The 24,012-nt window shown below is 50.9% G+C and overlaps 1 protein-coding gene across 1 annotated transcript in view; it reads right to left on the reverse strand.

Annotated features, from left to right (window-relative positions):
- GAS6 (growth arrest specific 6) overlaps nt 1-24,012 on the reverse strand; it is a 45,909-nt gene that overhangs the window by 11,481 nt on the left and 10,416 nt on the right. The window contains exons 3-10 of the mRNA XM_036250059.1: nt 19,812-19,836; nt 18,184-18,246; nt 6,989-7,111; nt 5,884-6,006; nt 3,113-3,235; nt 2,129-2,250; nt 682-800; nt 144-333 (exon numbers count right to left, since the gene is read on the reverse strand). Of these exons, the coding sequence (XP_036105952.1) occupies nt 144-333; nt 682-800; nt 2,129-2,250; nt 3,113-3,235; nt 5,884-6,006; nt 6,989-7,111; nt 18,184-18,246; nt 19,812-19,836 (888 nt within the window). The remainder of the gene's footprint in view (nt 1-143; nt 334-681; nt 801-2,128; nt 2,251-3,112; nt 3,236-5,883; nt 6,007-6,988; nt 7,112-18,183; nt 18,247-19,811; nt 19,837-24,012) is intronic.

The following is a 24,012-nucleotide window of genomic DNA, read 5'->3' on the forward strand; positions in this document are numbered from 1 at the left end:
CCCTGGGGGGCAGAGGGCCTGTCCTGCCACGTGCAGCACCCACTAACTGTTGAGGCATGAGCGAACGAGACCTGCCAGGGCCCTCATCCAGGAGACCCCAGGCTGGCCCAGGAGGGGCAGAGGTGGGCGGTGGCCACACTCACCGTCTGCCACATGCCGTGGCTGATGACGGGCCCGCTGCTGGTGACCCGGCCGACGCCGTGGTAGCGAAGCTGCAGCTCCAGCCGGCCGGCCCGCAGGCCCAGGACGATCCAGTTGCTGCCTTGATGGCCTCCAGCAAAGAAGAGGATGCCTTCGGGGTCAAAGGTCCTGAAGTCAAACTCGGCCACCAATCTGAGTGCCAGCACCGAGAAGCAAAGTGGTTACATGCAGGTCAGTGGCTCTCGGCCTCCTGCCCTGTGAGAGTTCAGACTGGCCTCAGGAAGAGACGCGGGAAACCCGGCCAGCGTCACACTGCACACCCGGCCAAACTCCCGAGGGCACCCAGAGCAGTCCTGGGCACCTGTCCTGCTGGCACTGACCCAGAGCCCACGCTGAAACTGTACTGAGGCTGCGGCTGTGCCAAGGCTGAGCCATGGTCAGGCCCCTTCTGGGTGTCGGCCCGGGACTCGGGGGCGTGGAGCCCTCAGACGGCCACTTCCCTGGGGCCCTGTGGGTCTGCTCTGAGTCCCCCCTTCTCACCTCGTGGGCTGCAACCTTTTGAAGCGAAGTCTGATCACTGGTGTCCCACTGAACATGCGGCCCAGGTACAAGGACTTCACGCTTTTGGCCACGTTGAAAGGTACACAGGGCAAAATGTCCTGCCAGAACGGGAGTGCGGAGGGTCAGGCAGAGGCATGCCCTGGTTCAGCCCCTCTTCCAGTTATGGGGGGCCCATCGGGACGCAGGGCCAGCCCTCCGTGTCCTGCCACATACCCGCCCAGCGTGCTCCCTGGCATATACACGGGGCATGCCTGGACGGCAGGGCTGGGCTCTTGCTGGGACCCCCAGAGACTCTGTGAGAACCCACCACCCACTGCGCGGGGGCTCCGGGCTCACAGCGGGATGCCCTGCCGTGCTCCCTGCTAGTTTTCCTTTCCTCTTATTTTCTTTTAATTGTGAAATATTTCAAACACATAAAAAAGTGTATCGAATAATAAAAAACAAATACAATATATGGTAAAATCAATAAAATATGGAGGCCTTGGAGACTGTTGTTTCTAGAAAGTTACCATCCAGTAGTAACATTTTTTCCCTGATGTCCTAGGGGCAATCGTTAAAACGTTAGTGTTTTGATTGCCAGAACTTGTTTGTATACTTTAGTTGATTAGTTAGAACCTTTTTCTAGGTTTTGTGTTACTAGTCTTGGCATGCATTTCATTAAAAAAAAATTCTTCATGGATAGCCCTGACCGGTTAGAACATCGGCCCACAGAACAAATAGTTGTGGGTTCGATTCCAGTCAAGGACATGTACCTCGGTTGTGATTCGGTCCCCAGCGCTGATGGGGGTCGTGTGGGAGGCAACTAATCGGTGTCTCTCTTATATCGATGTTTCTATCTCTCCCTCCCACTCTATCTGAAGATAGATGGGAAAAAATATCCTCAGGTGAGGATTAAAAAAAAAATTCATGGATAATGATATGGTAATGTGATTTAAACATAATCAATTAGGCAGTATTTGGAGCGAGCTTCAGGAAGCGTATCTTTACAGGCTGAGGGGTCAGGTGTGCTTTGCTTCCCTTGTTACTGGAAGCTGCTCTGCCAGGCACCTTCTCCACTGCCCAGGGGACCACAGCGGTGTGAGCCCCAAGGGTGGGCGGGGGCCAGAGGCGGGGCTCTGACTGCACACCTGAGGAGCCTGAGGGGCAAGGAGGTGCTCATTTCTGTGCAGACGAGTCACACCGCAAACCCACATGCCCGACGGAGTAGGAAGCTGCTGCAGCGATCTCATAAATACAACCAAACACCCGGGACGGGACAGCACGTCTCCCGTCCACATCTCTCCAAGTACACCAGGCCTCTCAGCAAAAGCACTTCTCCCCAAAAACTTCCCCATCAGCTTTTAGTGGGCCAAAAATGAGCCCCCTTGGGCAGCCCGGCCACATCGAGGGCAAGGCCAGAGTGTCCTGGCTACAGGCAGGGTGCTACCTCGCAGGTGTTCATGTCGTGGGACAGCTTTAGGCCCCCTCGTCCGTTGCAGTGGCAGGTGTAGGTCCCCGGGGAGTTGACGCAGGCCTGCTCACAGCGTCCCTCTGCACACTCGTCCACATCTGTCGGCCACAAGGGAAATGTCCCCTCACTGGTGCGACGCACACGCTCCCTCTGCTCTCATACGGGGCACGCTCACCGGAAGGCGAGCTCCAGGCTGTGACTCGGGAGGCATCACCCCGACTCCCACTCCCAGGGCTCCCGCCTGGCCTCCAAAGTCACGCCCAGCACCCAAGCCTGGGCAGCCGCGGCTGTCCGCGCCGTCTCTGCTCTTCCTGCAGAGCAGTTGCTGCACAGTGCAGGAGGACGCTCAGACACGCTGAGCCCACTGCGCATTATCGGGCCAGCGAACATCACATCTGTACAATGCTTGGCTCGAAGGTTCGGGGGCAGGTTTGTGCCATGGACAGGAGTTGAGGGGTTTGAGGGGTGGCCCTGGAGGGAAGATGGAGGAGGGTGCAGGGAGGGTGCAGGGAGGAGGGTGCAGGGAACCACCCTATCATCTCCCTCAAGTTTTTGGCAGCCACCAGAGCACCAGGCAGGAAGTTGGGGAGAGAGAACATCTCTCTGAGCATCATCCCCATGCTCCCTGAGGACATGGCTGGGACTCAGCTGGGGAAGTAAGATCTGACAGGCCTGTCTCCAAATACGGCAGGTTGAACCTTGGTTGTAGAGAAGCCCGAGTCTGCCACAGGAGCGGAGGGGCATTTCCTTGTGGAATCCTATCTCTGTGTCCTTGGCACGTTGGAGAAGGTACCCAGCTGCATTAAGCAGCGCATGTGGGTGCATACGTGTGTGGCATGCACGTGATGTGTGTGTGCGCACGCATGGGTATGCACATGTGTACACAGCGGTGTACATGTTTACATGTGTAGTGCATGTACGTGTGTATGTGCGGCGCCTGCGGCGGCTGGGGCTGGGTACCTTGGCAGGCCTTCTCCTGGGAACTGAATGCGTAGCCCTCGTCACACAGGCAGGAGTAGGAGCCCGGCAGGTTCCGGCAGCGCGCCTCCCCACAGGCATCTGCGTCGGCACACTCGTCTATGTCTGCAAGAACCCAGAGGACCGCAGCTCTGTTACAGACTGGCAGGGAGATGCAGCCGGCCGAGGCTGCTAGCAGTGAGCCAGAAATGTCCTGCTGTCCTGGCTGGCAGGCTGAGGACAGGCTCGAGAGGGATCCCTGGTCCCAGGTTCCCCTGGTCTGACCCGACCCCCCCCCTTCTCCTGCCTGTCCCTTCCTTCTGTCCACAGGAATTTTCAGCTCTAGGCCCAGGAATGGGGATTGAGAATGGAAAGAATTTCTGATCGAGTCCCAAATAAGAGGTCAATTTCAGACACTGGACAGAGCACTGCTTGGCCAGAGGTGTGCACAGAACTGTGTAATTCAAATACCTGCAGTGCAGGCAGTAATGAAGTCGCTCCCAGTGAGAGCGGGGCTCCTGCCATCACACTAATTACTAGTCAGCCACAGTAATGCGAGTACCTTTGGGCACCCCCCGACTCAGGCAGGTGCAAAGTCCCACCCCGCTGTCCTGCATACTGTTCTGGAGGGAAAAGGACCAGGATGCAGGGGTTCTCTCAGACCACTGTGTCCTCCTCCAGCTTCACAGACTTGGTGGGAGGTGAATGCAGACCAGCAATTTGGTCACTTGGGGTCTTTCCTGAGGCCAAAGCAGACCTTCCCCAGGCAGCCACAGTGGCACTGCCTGGGGGCAAAGAGCCCGGTGGGTCTGTGTGAAATACGTCTGCCCAACAACAGCCATGTCCTTGCCTGCTCTTAGAGACCAGGACACGCCTGCAGGGTGCAGGACTTCTCAGGCCTGACAGAGCCCAGCCTGGACTGGGCCCTGGCCCACAGCCCTGCCAGAGGGCTGCTGGTCTCCGGCGAGGTCGGCAGATGGAAAGGACAATGGGCTACTCTGTGTACTCAGGTCAGAACGGTCATATAGATGCAGGAACACCTCCTGGGTCATCAATGGGGGCCACTGATGAGCACAAATGAGGAAGCTATTTTCCAAATGGGGAAAGTCATGCCTGGCCGGTGTGGCTCAGTGGCTGAGCACTGACCTATGCACCAAGAGATCAGGACACATGCCAGGTTGTGGGCCCAATCCCCAGTGGAGGGCATGCAGGAGGTGGCCAGTCGATGTTTCTATCTCTCTCTCCCCCTCCCTTCCTCTATGAAATCAATTATATATATACACACATACACACACACACACACATGTATATATTTTTTTAAGAAAGTCACCCTGCCCTGGCCAGTTTGGCTCAGCGGTTGGAGCGTTGACCTGCGGTCCAGAGAGACCCGGGTTCGGTTCCCGCTAAGGGCGCGTACCTCGGTTGCAGTTTGTCCCCGGCCCTGGTTGTGTCGTGCGGGTGGCAGCCACTCGATGTGTCCCTTCACATCGATGTTTCTCTCTCTCTCTCTTCCTCTCTCTCCCTGCCGCTCTATCTGAACAGAAAAATGTCCTCGGGTGAGGATTAAAAAAAAAAAAAAGAAAGTCACCCTTATCCTGACTCAGAGATTGGCCCCGTGGTTCCAGGCTTGAACCCTGCGCCTCACTGCTTCTCCCTGAACGCTGCGTGTCCCGTTTCCTGGGTGAGCTCCTGGCGGCTCTAAGAAACGTGCCCAGATTCTCAGGGATGCTGCCGCCAGACAGATGTTAGCACACTCAGGGCGGGAGAGAGGAAGAAGTATCCCTCTAAAAAGTAGGGTGCAAGCCCTGGCCAGTTTTGCTTAGTGGTTAGAGCATCGGCCCTCCAGACCAGCATCTTGGGTTTGATTCCGGCCAAAGGCATGTACCTCGGCTGCAGTTCGTCCCCGGCCCTGGTCGGGGTCACGCAGGAGGCAACCAGGTGACGTGTTTTCTCTCACGTCGATGTTTCTCTGTCTCTCTCTCCCTCTCCCCCACTCTATCTGAAGATAGATGGAAAAATATCCTCAGGTGAGAATTTAAAAAAATATTTTTTAATTAAAACAATTTTTTAAGTGGGGTGCTGCTCCTGTGTGGTCTATGGTGGCTTTGACCAGGCAGTACCCTGGGCTGCACAGGAGCAGAGGATGGGGCCACAGCTCGCAGTGCCCTTCGGTCGGCTCAGGGTGCTGGGCCTCTGGGAGCCCCAGGCCAGGCGGGAAGCAGAGGGAGCCCACTGCTGAGCTGTACTCGCTGAGCGCGCCTTTCCGAGGAGTGCTGGCGCTGGGTGGGGAGGGGAGCTGGCTGTGTGTGGGGAGACAGACCCCGGCACTGGAGCCTCTCGCCCCCCGCCCACAGCCCCTGTGATGTCCTGGGCTCTTAGTTTCACGGAAAAGCCTGCAGGCTCCGTGGCACTGGAAGGAGGCCCAGCAGCCGCGCCCCCTCCAGGGCTGCGATCTCCGGCTCAGCTGGGCCGGCCTGGTCCACAGACACTGAATCATCCTGTGTCTGTGGTGCTGAGGAGGTGGTGCTGGGGCAGGGCCCTGGCTGCTGACATGCCCGGGCATGTGTTCTTTCTGCAGGACACCCCTCCTCCCTCCTTCCCTCCCTTCCAGAAAAGCAGCAGCCACTGCCAACAGCCTCTTGCAAAGGAGCCAATGTGACTGCCAAATGCAGCAACTTGGCAACTGCAAAAGTAAAAGAGGAGCAGAGAAGAGGGCAACTGGGAGATGAGGAGAGAGGCCCGGGACAGCCCCAGGGTCCCATCCAGGGCCTTACCTCGGCAGCTCCTGCTGTCCTTGGAGAGCGCGTAGCCGCTGTAGCAGGCACAGTGGAAGCTGCCTGGCTTGTTGTAGCATATTTGGTTGCACCCCCCATTCTTCTGGCTGCATTCGTTGACATCTGGGCACACACAGGACACAGAGGGACTGGGGAGAGCCCCAAGGTGACCCACAACCGCTCGAGCACGCCTCAGCGTTTGCAGGGCTAGCTCCACTGCGTGCGCCCTCAGACCGTGGGCAGGAGACACAGGGACATCTCCTGTGCCGCGGGTGGTGACAGTCCACAGTGCCAGCTCTGTGGCCATCCAAGTGCACACGGGAGGAGGGCAGAATGTTAAGTGTCCAAGGATGGACATGGCCAGGCAGCTGTGAGGCCCAAACTCAGCCGGGCCAAGCCCCACACAGGCTGAGCTGAGCCTCACAGACCACCTGTGGGCCTCCAGCTCAGCTCAGCTGCCCAGGAAGGACACCAGGAGGTCCCGAGGTGGGACAGGGTCTCCACCACCATGAAGGGGCCCGCCTAGAGTCCTAACCAGGTGCTGGGGGATTTTCCTTGCAACTTCTTTGTTGACAACTGCAACCTCGAGAGAGGCTGGAAACTACTCTCATCTTTTTCATCACTGGGGCTGAGGCTCATGGGTAGCTGCTAGGCTCCCGCGTGGTGGTCTTACTGCCCTGTGGTGGCCCCTCCTTTGTCCCAGTCCTGCTCTTAGAGAAGTCAGTTCTCTCAAGGAGCTGACAGATGGCTTCTCAAGCTGGACAGTGCCCATCCCGAGAGCAGAAGCAGGACCTCCGGCACTGGTTAAACATTCTCACTCGGTGATTCTCACGGGGGGCCGAGGACGCCCTGCCCGCTCATCTTCTCCCTCCTTGCCTGGCAGCTGAGCTGGAGGATAGCCAGTGAGGGCCTGGATCCGGACAGCCTGCGGGCACCTTCGTGCCTCCCCAGTCCTGTCTCAGCCAGAACAGGCTGTGTCCCCGAGTGGGGCAGGGAGTAAAGAGGGAGGGGACCCAGCCTCTCCAGCCTGGGGCCCTCCCGTGGCCCTGCGGGGAGGTCCCGTACCCACACCCTCAGCCGTGTCCCATGGCCGGGGTGGCCTTACCTCTGTCGCAGAGCCGGCCCCCCCAGCCAGCTCTGCACTGGCAGAAGAAGTTGCCCATGAGGTCTTGGCAGGCTTGAGTCCCCTCCTTGCTGCAGGGGTTTGGAGAGCACTGGTCAGGAAGGTCTGAAATGAGAGGAAGGAGAACATCGTCCTGAGTTGCTCCTGCCAGCTAGTAGGAGCTTCATGGCGGGCGGGAGCACAGCCTGGTGTCGGGGCCCTGGGCACACTGGACGTTGGCAGGAGCACTCTGAGGCACGTCCGGGGCACTGGCGTCCTCTCTGCTGGCCCAGGCTGGCCACGCAGAACCCACCTCTGGGCAGGATGAGGGTCACAGAACAGGCTGGCCAGGCCCCCAGCTGGTTCCAGGGGCTCGGGGGCTCGGCCCATCAGGGAGCAAGTGAGAAGAGGAGGGAACTGGCTCGGCCTCAGGAGTGCGGACCTCCCAGGGAGCAGGTCAGCAGAGCCCTGGCTGACCCAGGGGCCCTCCGGGCTGATGAGGAGCATTCTCCCAGCCCCGGTGGACGGCTCCACCCGCAGGCCAGGCCCCGCCTGCCCACTCAAACTATGACCCCTCAGCCTCTGCCAACATTCCCTCCACCGGGCTGGCCTCTGTGGGAGCACTGCCTGCTTCCCCCAGAAGTCTGCCTGCACGGGACGGGGGAGCTGCCCCAGGCCAGGCTGCTGGCCGCGCCCAGGTCCTCCCGCTGGGTCCCAGGGCGACCACGACAGCGCTCCGGCCGGTGTGGCTGGCCCGCCTGCCTGGGGAGCCACCTGCCTGGGATATAATGAGCATGCCAATCACCAGCATAATTTCCACCTGTTTAGGGACTGCGGTTAAGAGACTGTCCCCGAGGAGCACCTTCCAAGGGCTCCCCACGGCGCTTCTCACAAACACAGCGGAAGCCTGTGGACTCGTGGCCAGCGGGGCGCTCACCCCGTCGGCGTGGCGATTACGTGCTCCCACGCTTCAGGCAGCCGAGCGCAGAGTACTTGGGGGGAAGCTACGATTGTGCCCAGAGCTCCACGAATCCTTCCACAAGGGCCCTGGCTGTGCCGAGGTGGGCCGTGGGCCGGGTGGGGAGACACAGGCCTTCTACCCACTTCTCTGCCGTCACCGCTGGATCTGAAACACCGTGAGCTTCTCAGAACACCACGGGGAGGCCGGATCCACCGGCCTGAGAAGGGCTCGCGTCAACAGACACACACGATGGCCGAGACCTTCTGGGAGGTGAGAGACCCCGAGCTGGCCAGGCTCAGCCGTGCAGGGGCACAGGCAGGTGTCGGGAACAGCAGGCCCTGCAGTCCCTGCTGCTCACCTGGGGAGGTTTCCCAGAGAATCTCGTCAAGCGAAGCTGTGTCCTGACAGCCTGCTCCAGGCTGTGCCCACCCTGACCTCCAGCAGCACGGCCCACAGTTCCCACAGAAAGTGCCACATGATCGTCTGTGTCTGAACAGCCCTCTCTCTTCCCTCTTTTACAGCTGCTTTTCCCTTTGCCCCTCGCAGAATCTATGGACTTTCTCATGAGCCTACAGACACTACACATCTCCCTGTGACCGTGGCTTTCCTTTCTCTCTCTCCTCCAGTCCAGGGTGGACATGCCTTTTGCAGCCCCTGAACAGCACGAGGTCCATGGCTGAGGTCCAACCGGAGGGCTGACGCTGCTCGTCACGGTCAGAGGGGGACGGCACCCACCGCTCTGGGTAAACTTGTCAGTGCCCGAGGTGAGTGGATTGGAGCCGCACTGACAACTGACAGCAAAACCAGCTTCTCGTGGTTTTTGGTTGTGGGCAGCTAGGTACACTTCCCCAGCAGCCCTGGGGACTGGGGTCACCCACGCTCATAGCTTGTCGAAAATCCCCAGGCCTAGGCAGGTGGCAGACCAGACAGCAGAGGGGCAGGTGACGCCAGGGTCATGTCGGCTGGCCGCGGCTCAGACCAGTTACACTGACCTGTCTCTAACACACAGTACCCGCTATCATTCACGCCACGTCACTAGTACTGTTTCTAAGGGCCATACATCCAGCACTTGAACCAGGTGCTGTCACTTTTTAAATTTAGGAAGTGAATAGCCCATCTTAGGTAATGTGGCAGGTGCGAAGAGGGTCATCTGACTCCCGGGTACCTGGGACGCAATGGCTCTCCAGCGTTTCCTCTCTGCCCCCCACAGACAGATCTGAAGTCACCCTTCCCTCCACGGCCCGGTCACTGGAACAGGCCCTCCAGCTGCTGAAAACACCAGGCCAGAGTCTGTCCTGGGGTCACGTACAACTCATCACTTCTTCCTTAAAAATGACTGCCATCTCCAGCCTGACTCCAAATCTGGGGACAGCATTTCCACCACAGGGCTTGTTCCTGTCATCGCGAGTGCCTGGTGGACCTGTTTCCTGCCACCAGCACAGGAGGGAAGTGGTCTGTGAATTCCTCACGCGAGCTGGAGTCAGCCCGGGCTGCTGTGCTGTGTGTTCCCTCGGCTGTCCACGTGGTCTGGGGACCCCGATCCTTGGGGACTCTGCATAATCGTATCTGAAAACTGGAACCCGAATCCCTCATCACATTTCCTTATGACCTTTCCACAGCACACCTCAAAGTGGGCTTGTTTGGCTTGGTCGCAGCCCACAAAACACTCGCGAGTGTAGACCAAACACGTCTCCCGGTATTTTGGAGGCACTGCACGGTTGTTTTGGCAGGGAACTGTGAATGCCTTCTACCAGTAAGCAAGTAGGAACTGGGTCCAGTGATCAGAGGAATTTGGTCAAGGAATGGTCATCACCCACAGCTGCCTCGAACCCACCCGAGGTCAGCCTGCGGTCCCCACATGCTGCCGCACTCGCTGTGAGGAGGGTCATACCCTGGGACCAGAAGGGACAGGGAGGGGGAGGGTGCTGTGTGTTAGAGAGAAGCCAGTCCCAGGACTAGAGAGATGAAGGGACGGGTCTGCTTTCCTGACTTCGTCTGGACAGGAAGGGGCTCTGTGAGCAGGATGGTCAGAGACCAGGGATGGTGACATGCTGGGCCTGGCCAGCACCGGAGCCTGGATGAAGCAGCTGGTTCACCTGACACCTCCCATGACACTCGACAGAAGGCCCAGATGGGCTCCCACGGGAGGGAAGTCAGGGATGTGGTGTGTGTCTCCACCTGAAATACTGGTTAAAGATGTGAAGTTATTTCAGAAGTATACACATGTACCTTGGGCGTGAAGGGCGTGTTAGCTTCGTCTAGAATTTGCCCAGAATGCCTAAACATCGCTTCAAAGGACTCAGGGTCCCTGGGGGCTGAAGGGCCAACACCAGCTTCTACTAGGGTGGGGTTTTCCAGGAGATTCCTACACAACACCCACCCCAGAAGGAAATCCCTCAGAGCCCCTTCCTGCCAAGATCTGTCCCTTCATCTCTCTTGTCCTGTGGCTGGGCCGACCTCACCCTCCCCATCCCTTCTCCCCTCAAAGTATAACCCTCGTCCCAGCAGCATGGAAAGGCATCCAGAATGTGTGGGGACTGCGGGCTGACCTCGGGGGGGGGGGGTTTGAGGCAGCTGTGGGTGATGACCATTCCATGACCAAATTCCTCTGACCGCTGGACCCAGGTCCTACTTGCTTACTGGTAGAAGGAATTTACCGCTCCCTGTACCCCCCCCCCAAAAAAAACATGTGCACTGAAGGGAAGAAATAATAAAGATCAGAGCAGAAATAAAATAAAATCTAGAAAAAAGCAATGGTTCTTTGAAGAGACGAACAAGATTGGCAAACTTTTGACCAGACTCATCAAGAAAAAAAGAGAGAGGAACTAAATAAAATAAAATCAGAAATGAAAGAGGAGAAGTAACAACTGACACCAAAGAAATACAAAGGATTGTAAGAAAATATTACTAACAACTAGATGCCAACAAATTGGACAATCTGGAAGAAATGAATAAATTCCTAGAAACATACAATCTTTCAAAACTGAATCAGGAAGGCTCAGAGAATTGGAATAAATAGTTTACAACTAGTGAAATTAAAGCAGTAATAATAATAATCCTAACAAACAAAAGTCCTGGACCAAATGGCTTCACAGGTGAATTTTACCAAACATTCGAAGAATTAACACCTATCCTTCGCAAACTATTCCAAAAAATTCAAGAGGAAGGAAGACTCCCAAGCTCATTTTATGAGGCTAGCATTATCTTAATTCCAAAACCAAATAAAGACACTGCAAGAAAGAAAATTATAGGCCAACATCCCTGATGAGCATATGCTCAACAAAATATTAGCAAACCAGATCCAGCGATACATTAAAAAGATCATACACCTTGCCCTTGCCGGTTTGGCTCAGCGGTAGAGCATTGGCCCATGGACCAATAAGTCTTGGGTCCAATTCCAGCCTAGGACACATGCCTCAATTTCAGTTTGTCCCCAGCCCTGGTTGGGGTCATGCAAAGGCAACCAGTTGATGTGTCCCTCTCACATTGGATGTTTCTCTCTCTCCCTTTCTCTCCCCCTTTCTCTCCCCCTCTCTCCCTCCCACTCTATCTGAAGATAAACAGAAAAATATTGTCGGGTGAGGATTAAAAAACAAAAAGATCATACACCTTGATCAAGTGGGATTTATTCCGGGGATGCAAGGTTGGTACAATATCTGCAAATCAATAAATGTGATACACCACATAAAAAAATGAAGGATAAAAGCCACATGATCATATAAATAGATGCAGAGAAAGCATTTGATAAAATCCAGCACCCATTTATGATAAAACTCTCAGCAAGTGGGAACATACCTCAACAAAAGTCCATATATGACAAACCCACAGCCAACATCATTATTAATGGGCAAAAACTACAAGCATTTCCCATGAGTGCAGGAACAAAACAGAGATGTCTGTTTTCACCACTGTTATTGAACACAGTACTAGAATTCCTAGCCACAGCAATCAGACAAGAAGAAATAAAAGGCATCAAAATTGGAAAAGAAGTAAAACTGCTACTATTTTCAGATGACATGATACTGTATACAGAGAACCCTAAAGATTCCACCAAAAACCTACCAGAACTGATAAATGAATTCAGTAAAGCAGCAGAATACAAAATTAATATCCAGAAATCAGTTGCACTTTTATAAACCAATAATGAACTATCAGAAAAGGAAACTAAAAAAACAATCCCATTCACAACTGCTTCAAAAAGAATAAAATACCTAGGAATATATTTAACCAAGGATGTAAGACCTATACTAAGGAAATTATGACACTGAAGAAGGAAAATGAAGAAGATATAAATAAATGGAAGCATATACCATGTTCACAGATAGGAAGAATTAACATCATTAAAATGTCCATACTACCCAAAGCAATCTATAGAGTCAATGCAATTCCTATCAAGATACCAATGGTGTACTTCATAAAACTAGAACAAATATTCAAAAAATTTATATGGAGCCACAAAAGACTCAGAATAGCCACAGCAATTTGAGAAAGAAGAATAAAGTTGCAGAAATAATGCTACCTGATATCAAACTATAGTACAAGGCCATAGTAGTTAAAACAGCATGATATTGGCATAAAAACAGAGAGATAGAGAAATGGAACAAAATACAGAGCTCAGAAATAAACCCATGCCTTTATAGTCAATTAATATTTGACAAAGGAGGCAAGAACATACAATGGAGTAAAGATAGCCTATTCAATAAGCGGTGTTGGGAAAATTGGACAGATACATGCAAAAAAAATAAAATTAGACCACCTTCATACACCATACACAAAAATAAACCCCAAATGGATAAAAGACTTAAATGTTAGGCTCAAAACCATAAAACTTCTAGAAGAAAACGTAGGCTGGAAAATCCCAGACATCTCTTGTAGCAATATTTTTTCTGATATATCTCTTTGGGCAAGGGAAACAAAAGAAAAAAACAAATGGGACTACATCAAACCAAAAAGTATTTGCACAGCAAAGGAAACCATCAACAAAATGAAGATAACCCACTGAATGGGAGAACATATTCGCCAATGAGACATCTGATAAGGGGTTAGTCCACAAAACTTATGAACAATGTATACAACTCAGCACCAAAAACAAACAAAAAACCCACACACAATTCAATTAAAAAACAGACAAAGGACCTGAATAGACACTTCTCCAAAGAGGAAATATAGTTGGCTAAGAGACATACAAAAAGATGCTCAATGTCGCTAATCATCGGAGAAATGTAAATTAAAACTACACCTGTCAGAATGGCTATCATCAATAAATCAACCAACAACCAGTGTTGATGAGGAGGTGGAGAAAAGGGAACCCTAGTGCACTGTTGGTGGGAATGCAGATTGGTGCAGCCACTGTGGAAAGAAAGCAGTATGGAGTTACCTCAAAAAATTAAAAATGGAACTGCCTTATGACCCAGTGATTCCACTTCTGGGAATACATCTGAAGAAATCCAAAACATTAATTAAAAAAGAATATATGTACCCCCACGTTCACTGCAATGTTATTTACAATGGCTAAGATTTGGAAGCAGCCCAAGTGTCCATCAGTAGATGAGTGGATAAAAAAACTATGGTACATTTACATGATGGAATATTACTCAGCCATAAAAAAGAACACCTTACCTTTTGTGACAGCATGGATGGACCTGGAGAATATTATAGTAAGTGAAATAAGCCAGGCAGGGAAAGACTAGTACCATATGATTTCACTTGCATGTGGAATCTAATGAACAAAATAAATTAACAAACAAAGTAAAACAGATCCATAGATACAGAGACCAGACTGACAGCTGTCAGAGGGGAGGGGTGTTGGGGGGCTGGGTGAAAAAGGTGAAGGGATTAAACAAAAACAAAACAACAACTCAGATACAGACAACAGTATGGTGATGAACAGAGGGGAAGGGAGTAGAGGAGGTAGAAGAGGGTAAAGGGGGGATAAACGGTGATGGAAGACCTGACTTGGGGTGATGAACACACAATACAATATACAGATGATGTATTATAGAACTGTACACCTGAAACCTATATAATTTTATTAACCGATGTCGCTTCAATAAATTCAGTGAAAAGGAAAGAAGAAGCAGTTTATCCCCAGGACAAAAGGAAAGAAGAATGAACATTTGAGAGCCTGACACTCAGCAGGTGTCCAGCAAACCTCCTCGGAATGAGACAAACCCTTGCAGGCCCAAAGGCACCCACTTAACTTCCCACCCCGACCCCCAGCCGGCCTGCAGAGGTTTCTGGGCTGACGGTGATCTGTGCCCTGACGTCAGGCCTCCGAACGGAAGGAGCTGGTCAGGAGCTAATGGGTTTACCTTGGCCTTAGAGGCTGTGCTGAAGGAAAGAGAGGAAGGAACCTGTTTGTTGCTGTGGCCTGGAATGTGAAACATCTGCTGACATCCAACAGCATGGCGTCCTTAGGTGCTTTCTACTCCCCTTCCCAAAATGTGCAGGTAATGACAAGTTAACTGGGACAGTGTGCTCCAGTGGGGTGGGGGTGGGGGGCACTGTTTCGACTGGAGAGAAAGGGCAAAGGGATCCCTGCTCAGGAGGAAAATTGGGCCTGGGGCTTATCACCCAGCTGGGCAAAGCAGAGAAACCCAAGCTTCAGAGAGCGACCGGGGCCCTCCCGCTGGAGACACAGGGGCACTATGAGGCATCCGTGAACCGGGAAGGCTGAACTGTCTGGGAAAGTCTGTCCCGGGCCTGGGGCTTGTCTGGGCTGAACACTTTGGCAACTAAAAGATGATCTCTTTGAGGCCACTGCTTTCATTTTAATAATGGCGAACCAAAGCACTCAGCTGAAAACTGCCCGTCATCACCAGATAAGACTATTTTTAGGAAGGAACGGATGAAAACAGTGCGAAGTTGCCTGAACTGACCCCATGTGCACTCAGGCCTGGCAGGCTCATCTTTGGGGACCGCAAGACAGGGTGCGCGTCTCTCCCCAAGTGACAGCCCAACCCCTGGCAGTCTTTACAAGGTCCCTCTCTAAGGACAGCTGGTGGATTTGTTCAGTGCCTCAGGCTTCGGAGAAGTCATCTGAGGTGCACAGTGCCCTGGTTACGGGCCTGAGGAGGAGGCACTGGGTCCACGGGGAGGGTCACGGCGGGTCCGGGGCTGGACGGAGAGACCGGGCGTGGAGGCAGCTCCCTAAGCGGCTGGAAACTGCCTGAGCACATCTGGCGTGAGCAGTAGCTGCACAAGACTCTCCTCTAAACGTCGGCTCGGGAAACAGCTCTGGGATGCTCTCTCCCTCTCATTTCCCAGGCTGCCGCCACCCAGGAGGAGAGAGCATCTTAATCCCATTGAGAAATCATCTTTGCTGTCCAAACAATTTAAGTCACTTTGATGCCGTGAAATCTCTAACATAGGAACGACACAGCCCAAGACTGGGGTGGCCTTACTCTGGGAAAAGCCCCAGTGATTTTAAATAAATGGTGTTGGAACAAGGGGGATGCTATCTAGAAAAATGTGAACACATCCGGTTCCCTCCTTCATCAGGAGCAAGTCCAGGCGTCCCATACAGTTCAACACAAAACATTCGATAGTTGTTTCATAATCTCAGATAACCCAGGAACTAAAACAACCTAATAAATATGAATATAGTACTATAAAATAAGAAATTAGTTTAGCAAATGGACAACAAAATGCTAACAGATATTTCATAATTTGCTATGGATTTATTTTCCCTCAAATTCAAATCTTCAATATCTTCTAAAGTCTTATTTTCCAGTAACATTAAATATGGGTTTCCAGATAGTCACATATTTTTTATGTTAACCTATGTAAATATATATATATATATATATATATATATATATATTTTTTTTTTAATCCTCATCTGAGACTATTTCTCTATCTATCTTCAGATAGAATGGGAGGGAGGGAGAGAGAAGGAGCAAGAAACATCGAAGTGACACATCGAAGGGACACATCGACTGGTTGCCTCCCACATGACCCTGACCAGGGCTGGGGATGAACCACAAACGAGGTACGTGCCCTTGGCCGGAATTGAACCCACAACTCACTGGTCCACGGGCCGACACTCCAACCACTGAGCCAAACCAGCCAGGGCACTATGTAAATATTTTTAATTGTTATTATCTTGACTTGTGTGCCATTATTCTAATAAATTTTAATTTTTTTCAAGTCATTAAAAAAATGGTAACTAAAAACAAAAAGCTAAGCCCTGGCTGGTTTGGCTCAGCAGTTAGAGCATCAGCTCGTGGACCAAAGTTGTCTTGGGTTCGATTCCTGGTCAAGGGCACATACCTGGGTTGCAGGTTTGTCCTCCAGCTCCAGTCGGGGTTTTATGGAAGGCAACCAATCGATGTATCTCTCACATCGATGTTTTTCTCTCTCTCCCTCCCTCCCTCCCTTCTATGTCATCTAAAAGTCAATGGAGCCCTGGCCAGTTTGGCTCAGCGGTTAGAGCATCAGCCCTCGGACCTGAGTCACGGGTTCAATTCCGGCCAAGGGCACGTACCTCGTTGTGGTTCATCCCCGGCCCTGGTCAGGGTTGTGTGGGAGGCAACCTGTCAATGTGTCCCTCTCAGGACGATGTTTCACTCTCTCTCTTCCTCCCTCCCACTCTATCTGAAGATAAATAGAAAAAAAAAAATCCAATGATGATAATTAAAAAAACAAAAGTCAATGGAAAAATATCCTTGGGTGAGGATTAACAACAAAAAATAATGAAACCCAAAAAGCCAAAATGACACAAAGCTGAATTGCTCCCATGTCTGCCTAAGGCCCCAGTGAGGTCTTGGATGACCCCAGGAGGCTGAGGTCATGGCCTGACCCTGAGGGGAGGGGCTTGCTCCAGGTCTCCCTCCATGCATGGCCATGGGCTTGGGCTCCTCTGAGTTAACAGGTGCTTCTGCCCAGGGGAGAGGGGAGCTGGGTGACACAGTAGCACTACTCTCCTTTCCCACATTAGATCAACCATTTCCTCTGCTGATCTGGGCTGGGGCTGGGGTCTGTGATGGGAGCAAGTCAGGTGAAGCGTGGAGCCGGCACATGGACCAGAGGCTGACTGGACACAGCAGCCCCATGGAGCCCTAACCAGCCAGGGACTATGAGCAGTCTGGGTCTGGCGGGCCTTCTCGGCTATTCCTAAAAAGGCAGGTCTCACACTAAGTGCAGGAAGAGCCCTGCCTGCTATGCTATGACGCTGTGCCCTTCGAACCTCAGTCTTCCTCACCTGTGGAACAGGTGCGAAAAAAATACCAACACCTAGGCTGCACTTTCAACCACTCAGACCAAGGAAGGCCCCGAGCCAGGCTCCGCTGAGGTGGTTACACAGTTCTGTGCATGGGTTAAAATTCACGCAACAGGAATGTGATTTTTACTGTGTAATAACAAAATAACAATAATAAAAAGATGCATTATGACCCAAGTAAACTGTTACATGTACAAATGGCAAATTTGCAAAATCTTATCAAGAGCTCCTATAAATTGAGAAAAATAGGTCAAGAGTGTGAACAAATAATTCACAGGAAAAACATAAGGTCCTTAAACATATGAAAGTCAGCTTTACTCATTAGTAAGAAAAACACAAACTGAAATGACAGAATAAAATAAAATGTCATTTTTCACCGTTTGTAGGCTTGATTCTGCAATTCCATTCCTAGGGATTTATTCTGCAGATATACTTAGACGTGTGTGAGGTGACAAATGTACAAAGATATCACTCTGGTTCAGTTCATAATAATAACAAACTGGAAATAGCTGAGAAGACCACCAATACACATTGGTAAAACTGCATTCCTTACCCACTGCCAATGTTGACAGGGACGTGTGTGTGTGTGCAGCTCCGTATGTACTGGTATGAAAGGTGTCCACGGGATCCGGTGACAAAAGTGGGGTCAGATCGTGTGTAGGCTAAGCTCCCCCTGGGACTGCTCACATTTATGTATTGTTAGAACTGGTAACCATAGTGGCCTTTGGGAAAGAGAACTTACTTACTGGTTAACTAGGAGGCAGGGCCAGGGATATGCTTTCTCTTTACACCCTTATGAAAGGTTTGAATTTCACACCATGTGCATTTCTTTCCGATTCAAACACAAAACATTCTTGCTGAAACAAGGCAGTTCACTGTAAAGGGAGCAGACCTCAGGCAGGTGTTATAGCCCCTTGAGATAATGCAAATATTCAAGACCCCTGAAAACCACAACAAAGCTTAAAGTTATCCAAACTCTCAGGGCTTTGAGGAAGACAGGAAGGAGAACGGACTTACTTTGAACGCATTTAACAAAATCTGGGTGTTTTGCGTACGGAGATCCATGTTTATTAATGCAGTCTGCAAGAGAGAAATGGGTGGTGTGTCATTCTTCAGTCACAGAAGAGGAAACAGACTTTAGATATAGTACTACAGTCGCTTAGACGCCTCTGGAAAAGTAGATCATTCGCACTTACCTGGGTGGAACAGTCCTCCAGCAATAACACAGCTTAGCTTTTTTAATACATTTGAACAAAATATTTAACACTGACCAACCGGAAAGTGCCACCAAAATGGCAGACTGTACACAAAGAGCGTTACCAAGCACCGTGCCCAGCCTCCTGGGGGTTCCCTCTGCTCTTGTACAGGACAACCACTAAGAACGTGCAGTACATTTTCTGATCATAGAGAGTTAAACTTCCGTTTCAAGTTGACCCCCCGCTCCCCGTTTGGAACTTAATTTGAAAGTTGATCTGCTTTGGAAAGTCAAGCAGTTGGACGTGCTGGACGCAGATCGACCACGCATGTTCCACACAGACACGGGAATAGGGACGGGGGGCTGGGCATCTCGAACACATGCATCCCGGGACAATATGAAACCTGAAGTTGTGCAGAATGGGCACTGAGCCACTTCAGCCTTGGCCTCCCATAGATCCCTGCTCCTTCTCCATGCCTAAGGGGACACTGGCATGGGCAACAGATGGTCCCTAAAAGGTGGGCTCATGGGATGACTGGTCACCCTTTGCCTCAGGAAACAAACCCCACATACCCAGGAGCAAGGCCCGCAGAGACCAATAGGGAGCCCAGAAGCAGAAGGGTTCTCGGGCTCTTCTGGGCAGTCACAGGTCCACTTGGCTTGTTGCCAGGGAAGGTACCTCTAAGAGGATATAAGACCCATGGAAAATGTACCCACATGCACTTTACAAAATCAGCAAGGAAGACCCTGAAATACATTTCTCTCGTTCTAAGTGGTACGTATCCAAAACCATCTTAAAACGGTGTTTGTTAAAGGAGTTCTCAGTGAAATCCACGGCCTCTCTCAGGTTGTCAGGGAGGTCGACAGCACTGTCCTGGTAAGGCTCAGCTGTCGTATGCTCTTTTACTCTGCCTCTCCCCAGCGTACAGCAGGGCTTTCAGGAGGCCACTCTGCACAGTGACATCACCGCTCAGTGGCCGAGAGAGCGTGTGCCTGTGCATTCCTGTCATTCAAATAAAAACATGTTCAATGTTCTCAGTTTTAACTACTAGCATGGCAAATATCAATAAATACAGCCCCATGAATAGAAGCAGGTGGTCACCCTCAATAATGTCAGAAATGCAGAGACCTGAGAGCAAAACGTCTGAGAATTACTAACTCGATCACATTCCCAAACAATAAGCAACAAACCTGGACTCAGAGCAGAAAGAGGTTTGCAAATAACGGCATTGGACTGAGGTTAGGGGCACACGCATCACTATGGTACGAAAGACAGAAGTGTTCTGATCTTTGTGCTCTGGACAGTTTCAAACTCTCTATGTAATTAAGCAATCTTCCCTCCAGGAATAACTTGGTAGTGAGGTTTTGACTAATTGTTTCTCCAACATGTGACACGTATCCTCCAACTATGCCTTTATGACAACCAAAAGAAGCAGTGACTTAAACTTACCTAAGTATCTCGGATAAAAGTATTCCTGCGGAAAAAGAAAAAGGACACGTTTACTGGCACAATACGAGGCTTCCTACACAAGTCAGCAGCTGGTTCATCGGACCTCGCCTTTCTTCCCCAATAGACAGAAATAGATCTCGGGGAGGCAGGTGTTTGAGGACGCAGAGAATTTCTCCATAGCTGGCTCAGTAACAGGACCAGCAGAGGGAGAACCACCCAGAAAGCCACTTCCTGCCTGGAAGACAGTGAGGGAAGTGAGAGGGGACAGTCCAGGCAGCTGAATGTTTGCAAAGCCATCGTGGTGATTAGACCAGCAACAGCACTGCCACTCAGCGACTTAGAAGGTGCCACTCAAAGTCTTACAGAAGGATGAGAAATAGTGCAAGTAAAGACCAATTCTTGGACGCTCATTGATGTAGGGGCCCTCGCAGGAACGTGGAGACCGTCGTGTGACGATCAGCACATAGGCACTGATTTGCCTTTACTGTATTTGTAAAACAAAGGGGTGTTGGGTGAGTCATGGAGGGTATAAGCAAGGAGTCTTTTTATCCATGAGTCAAACGAAGAGATCTGCACTGTACAAGGGAACTGTTGAATAGGAGAGCTAACTGCCCCACCTGGGGGAGCAGCAGGGACCTGCTGGGAAGCCCTTCAGGGTCCTTTTGCCCCAGTCATAGACCCCAGGCCGTGGGCTGGTTAAAGGAGCCCCACCACGTCCACTCTGATCTCCCCTTCAAGTCAATCATGGTACAGTTTGGCCCTAATTACCCCACTTAATGGAACCAAGTGACTAAGCAACAGCAGCCACTAGATGTTGGGTGTTAACTGCAAGCTGGTGACATTCCATATTTTTAGATTATTTTGTTCGATTCTCACAACCACTTCTAAGAAATTTCTTTTTCATGAACTCATTATCACAGATGAGGAACCAAGGCTCAGCATGGGTGGCAGAATTGACTGAGGTCCTGAAGCTGAACGGGGCTCCCAACAGCACCCTGCATCCCGAAAGAGTGTGCCCGGAGCTGGGACGTTGCATTTGAAGAGTGATCGGCAGAGGTGCCCCCAGGGCCACCCACATGGGGCGCCGTTCTTCTGCACATTTGCCAGTCCTCGTACAACCTCACCTGTCACCTTCATTCACATGCTTGGCCAGAGCTCCCTTCTCTGCTGCTCGTGAAAGAGGCTTGGGGCGTGCCACTTGAGGGCAATGCGAGTGCTCGGGCTGGGGTGGCACTGGGGACAATTTGCTAAGATGCACTCAGGTGAGTTTTTAGAGAGTAATGTTCTAGTGAAGATGTGATTTTAGAAAACAAAACTGTTAAACCCTTTAAAGGAAAAGCAATGGCCAGAGCAAGTCTGATATTTCAGCTTGTGTGACAGTTGCAAAGATAACGCTCGGTGCAAGTGTGACAAAGGGGAGGGGTCTGGAAGTCAGAGCTACAAAGTCGGGGAGGGGATCGTCCCTCTGTGCCAGCATTCAGAGGCCCATGGCACACTTGGTTTCACTTCTTTCTCTTGCTGTCGGTCACAGATTGGCCAACTCCTGAGCACAGGAAAGGCAGACCAGGCCAGGTGCACTCTGGGGAAACCTTGGACCAGAGGGTGATGACGCCTTGCGGCCTCCTTCCTGGAGTGCAAGCAGGTGCTGATCTCTTTCTGGGCTTAGAGGGAGAACAAGGGCCACAGAGCTTTGTCACAAAAGGAAAGGTGTTGGTTCCCAAAGAAAAGATTTAAAATGAATGCAAAAACTGTGCACCCAGGTTTAGGAAACTGATCGTTAGACTAAGAAAGAATGAAAAACTATGAGTAAAGGACTTAATTATACATAAACATTTACATTACCACAACTTTCCAGAACGGTGTATTGTTTCAAAATCATGCCCCGTTTATAGTTATCTGTAGTATGTTTTAATAATGAATTCTACTGTTGTGAAAAAAACATTAATAGAAAAACCATGCTCATTGCTCCTCAGTGAACCACACCTAAAGGGAATGTGGCTACTGAAACCACAGAGTCATAAAACCTGGTGACAATTTATCCTAATTTGTGTGCTTGGTTTATTTGGGGGTGGGGGAGGAGTATGAATCATGTGCTAATTTAATTTGCCTGGTAATCTAGGAGAGAGAAGGTTAACCCTGAATAAAAACAAAGCTAAAACAAATATACTTAAAATGTTACACACTCTCCTAGGAGAAAGAGACCTTTCCATTTGTCCTTCAAAGTTCAGACAGAAGAGGAGGCCTATGCAAATCACCCTCCCCTTCATTCTGTGCAGAAAGGCACCAAACACAGAACACAGAGTGGCCCCACCTGCATCACAGGTTGGTCAGGGCGTAAACCCTGGCCTAAAGCCCAGGAGGCAGGCGGACTGTCATGAGCAGCACACCATGGGGTCCACGGAACAGAGGCCACAGCATCCCTGGCACTGACCCCAGGGGTTGGCTGCAGGGTCTGTGCAGCACGCAGCCCACAGCTCTAGGCACCCCTCCTCCACCATGGCCATCCCTTGCACCCCACACACATGGTGTGACAGGGACAGGGGCCTGAACCAACAGGGACCTTAGGAGTCGCTACAGCCCACTGGAAAGCCAAGTTCTCCAGGCCTTTTACATAACCAGTTTTAGGACAAAACTGAAACACTTGTAACCAACATGAGTTGATACATGCTGTTCTGGATGCTCAGGGCCCTGGTATGAGCCACAGAGGCTCTGGGGGATGGGTGTGGAGACTTTGGTCCCCACACTGAACCCCAGTGACCACGCTCGCTGCAGTCTATACCTGTCCACATCACCATACCTCTGCACTGTGCTTATATACTTCTCATGTGCTATGGGCACCCAGCAACAGCAAGGAGGCCCTGAGTGGAGTCCTCGGGCTCCTCTCCAGCCATGCCAAGGCCTACAACGAGGGCAGAAGCCCTCCTCTCATCGCCAGCTGCAGGCTGACAAATGACTGCATAGGCCCAGCGTGGACACCAGGGAAGTGGAGGGGAGGGCTGGTCCCTCCACCAAGTACTACATTAAAAGGTACAGCAGGATTGTGAATGTAGCTGACAACAACTGTGTGAGAAGTGGGTTATGCAAAAACTCTCTGACACAGCTAGTTACAATGTCTATCACCAGGCATAAAAATACTCATGGGAATTAACTTTGTAAAAGAGGTTTGTTCCCAAATATGTCTTCCCCATGGCAGAGCTCCCCAGTTCTCCTTTCATCCTTAGAAACAGAACTTCACGTTTGTTTTAAAGCTACAATGCACCCAGCTAGCTATACTACATTACCAGCTTCCTTTGCAACTAGCCATGTGACTAAATTCTAGCCAATAAGATAGAGCACAATGTGAAACTGAGTGGGGAGAGTTGGACGAGGGGATCTTTGCCTCTCCACCTTCCTTGCTAAAGTGCAGATGTGATGGCTGGCGCTCCAGCATCTTGACAGGTGTGTGAGGAGGCCTTGAAGACAAAGGCCACCCACCAGTACAGCAGAGCACAAACAGGTAATGTGAGTCCATGGGCACCTCTGAGCAGCACTCCTCGGCCTGCTCCCCACCTTTCACATGAGAACGAAGTAAACTAACTCCTCGTTTGCATTTTTCAAATTTATGCAGCAAAAATTTCAGGCTAGCTGAATTTGACAAGTTAGTGCAAACAGAACTGTAATCACCTGCAAAGTAAAATTATAAATCTACAAAGACTCAAGATTTCATAAGTCCAGCCCTGGCCGGTGTGGCTTAGTTGGTTGGACGTTGTCCCACGCACCAAGAAATTGCCGGTTGGGTTCATGATTGGGGCACATGCTGGGGTTTCAGGCTCAATCTCCAGTAGGGGTTGTGTAAGGAGGCAGTTGATTGATGTTTCTCTCTCTCTCTAAAATATCAATAAAAACATTAAAAAAATAAAAGAATTTATGAGTCTATATGAATGTTTGGGAACCATCCACTGCAGAGGCACTGACAAATAAGGGTTTAGGCCAATTAACAATAAAAGAAAGGAAAGTCTGCAAGTGTCATAAATGGCTGCTTCAGAAGAGAATAAGGATTATGAATGTGGACAAAGACATCACACTTTTTGCAAAAAATATCTCCATTTATGGTTAGAAGAATGTTACTTCTATCTTTCTTCTCAAAATGTAGTGCCTAATTGCATTTATACTCCAAATTTTATAAAGTATGAGATGGCCCTGGCCAGTTTGGCTCAGTGGT

The sequence above is a fragment of the Molossus molossus genome, unplaced genomic scaffold, assembly GCF_014108415.1.
Source record: "Molossus molossus isolate mMolMol1 unplaced genomic scaffold, mMolMol1.p scaffold_m16_p_9, whole genome shotgun sequence".
Classification (NCBI taxonomy): Eukaryota; Metazoa; Chordata; class Mammalia; order Chiroptera; family Molossidae; genus Molossus; species Molossus molossus.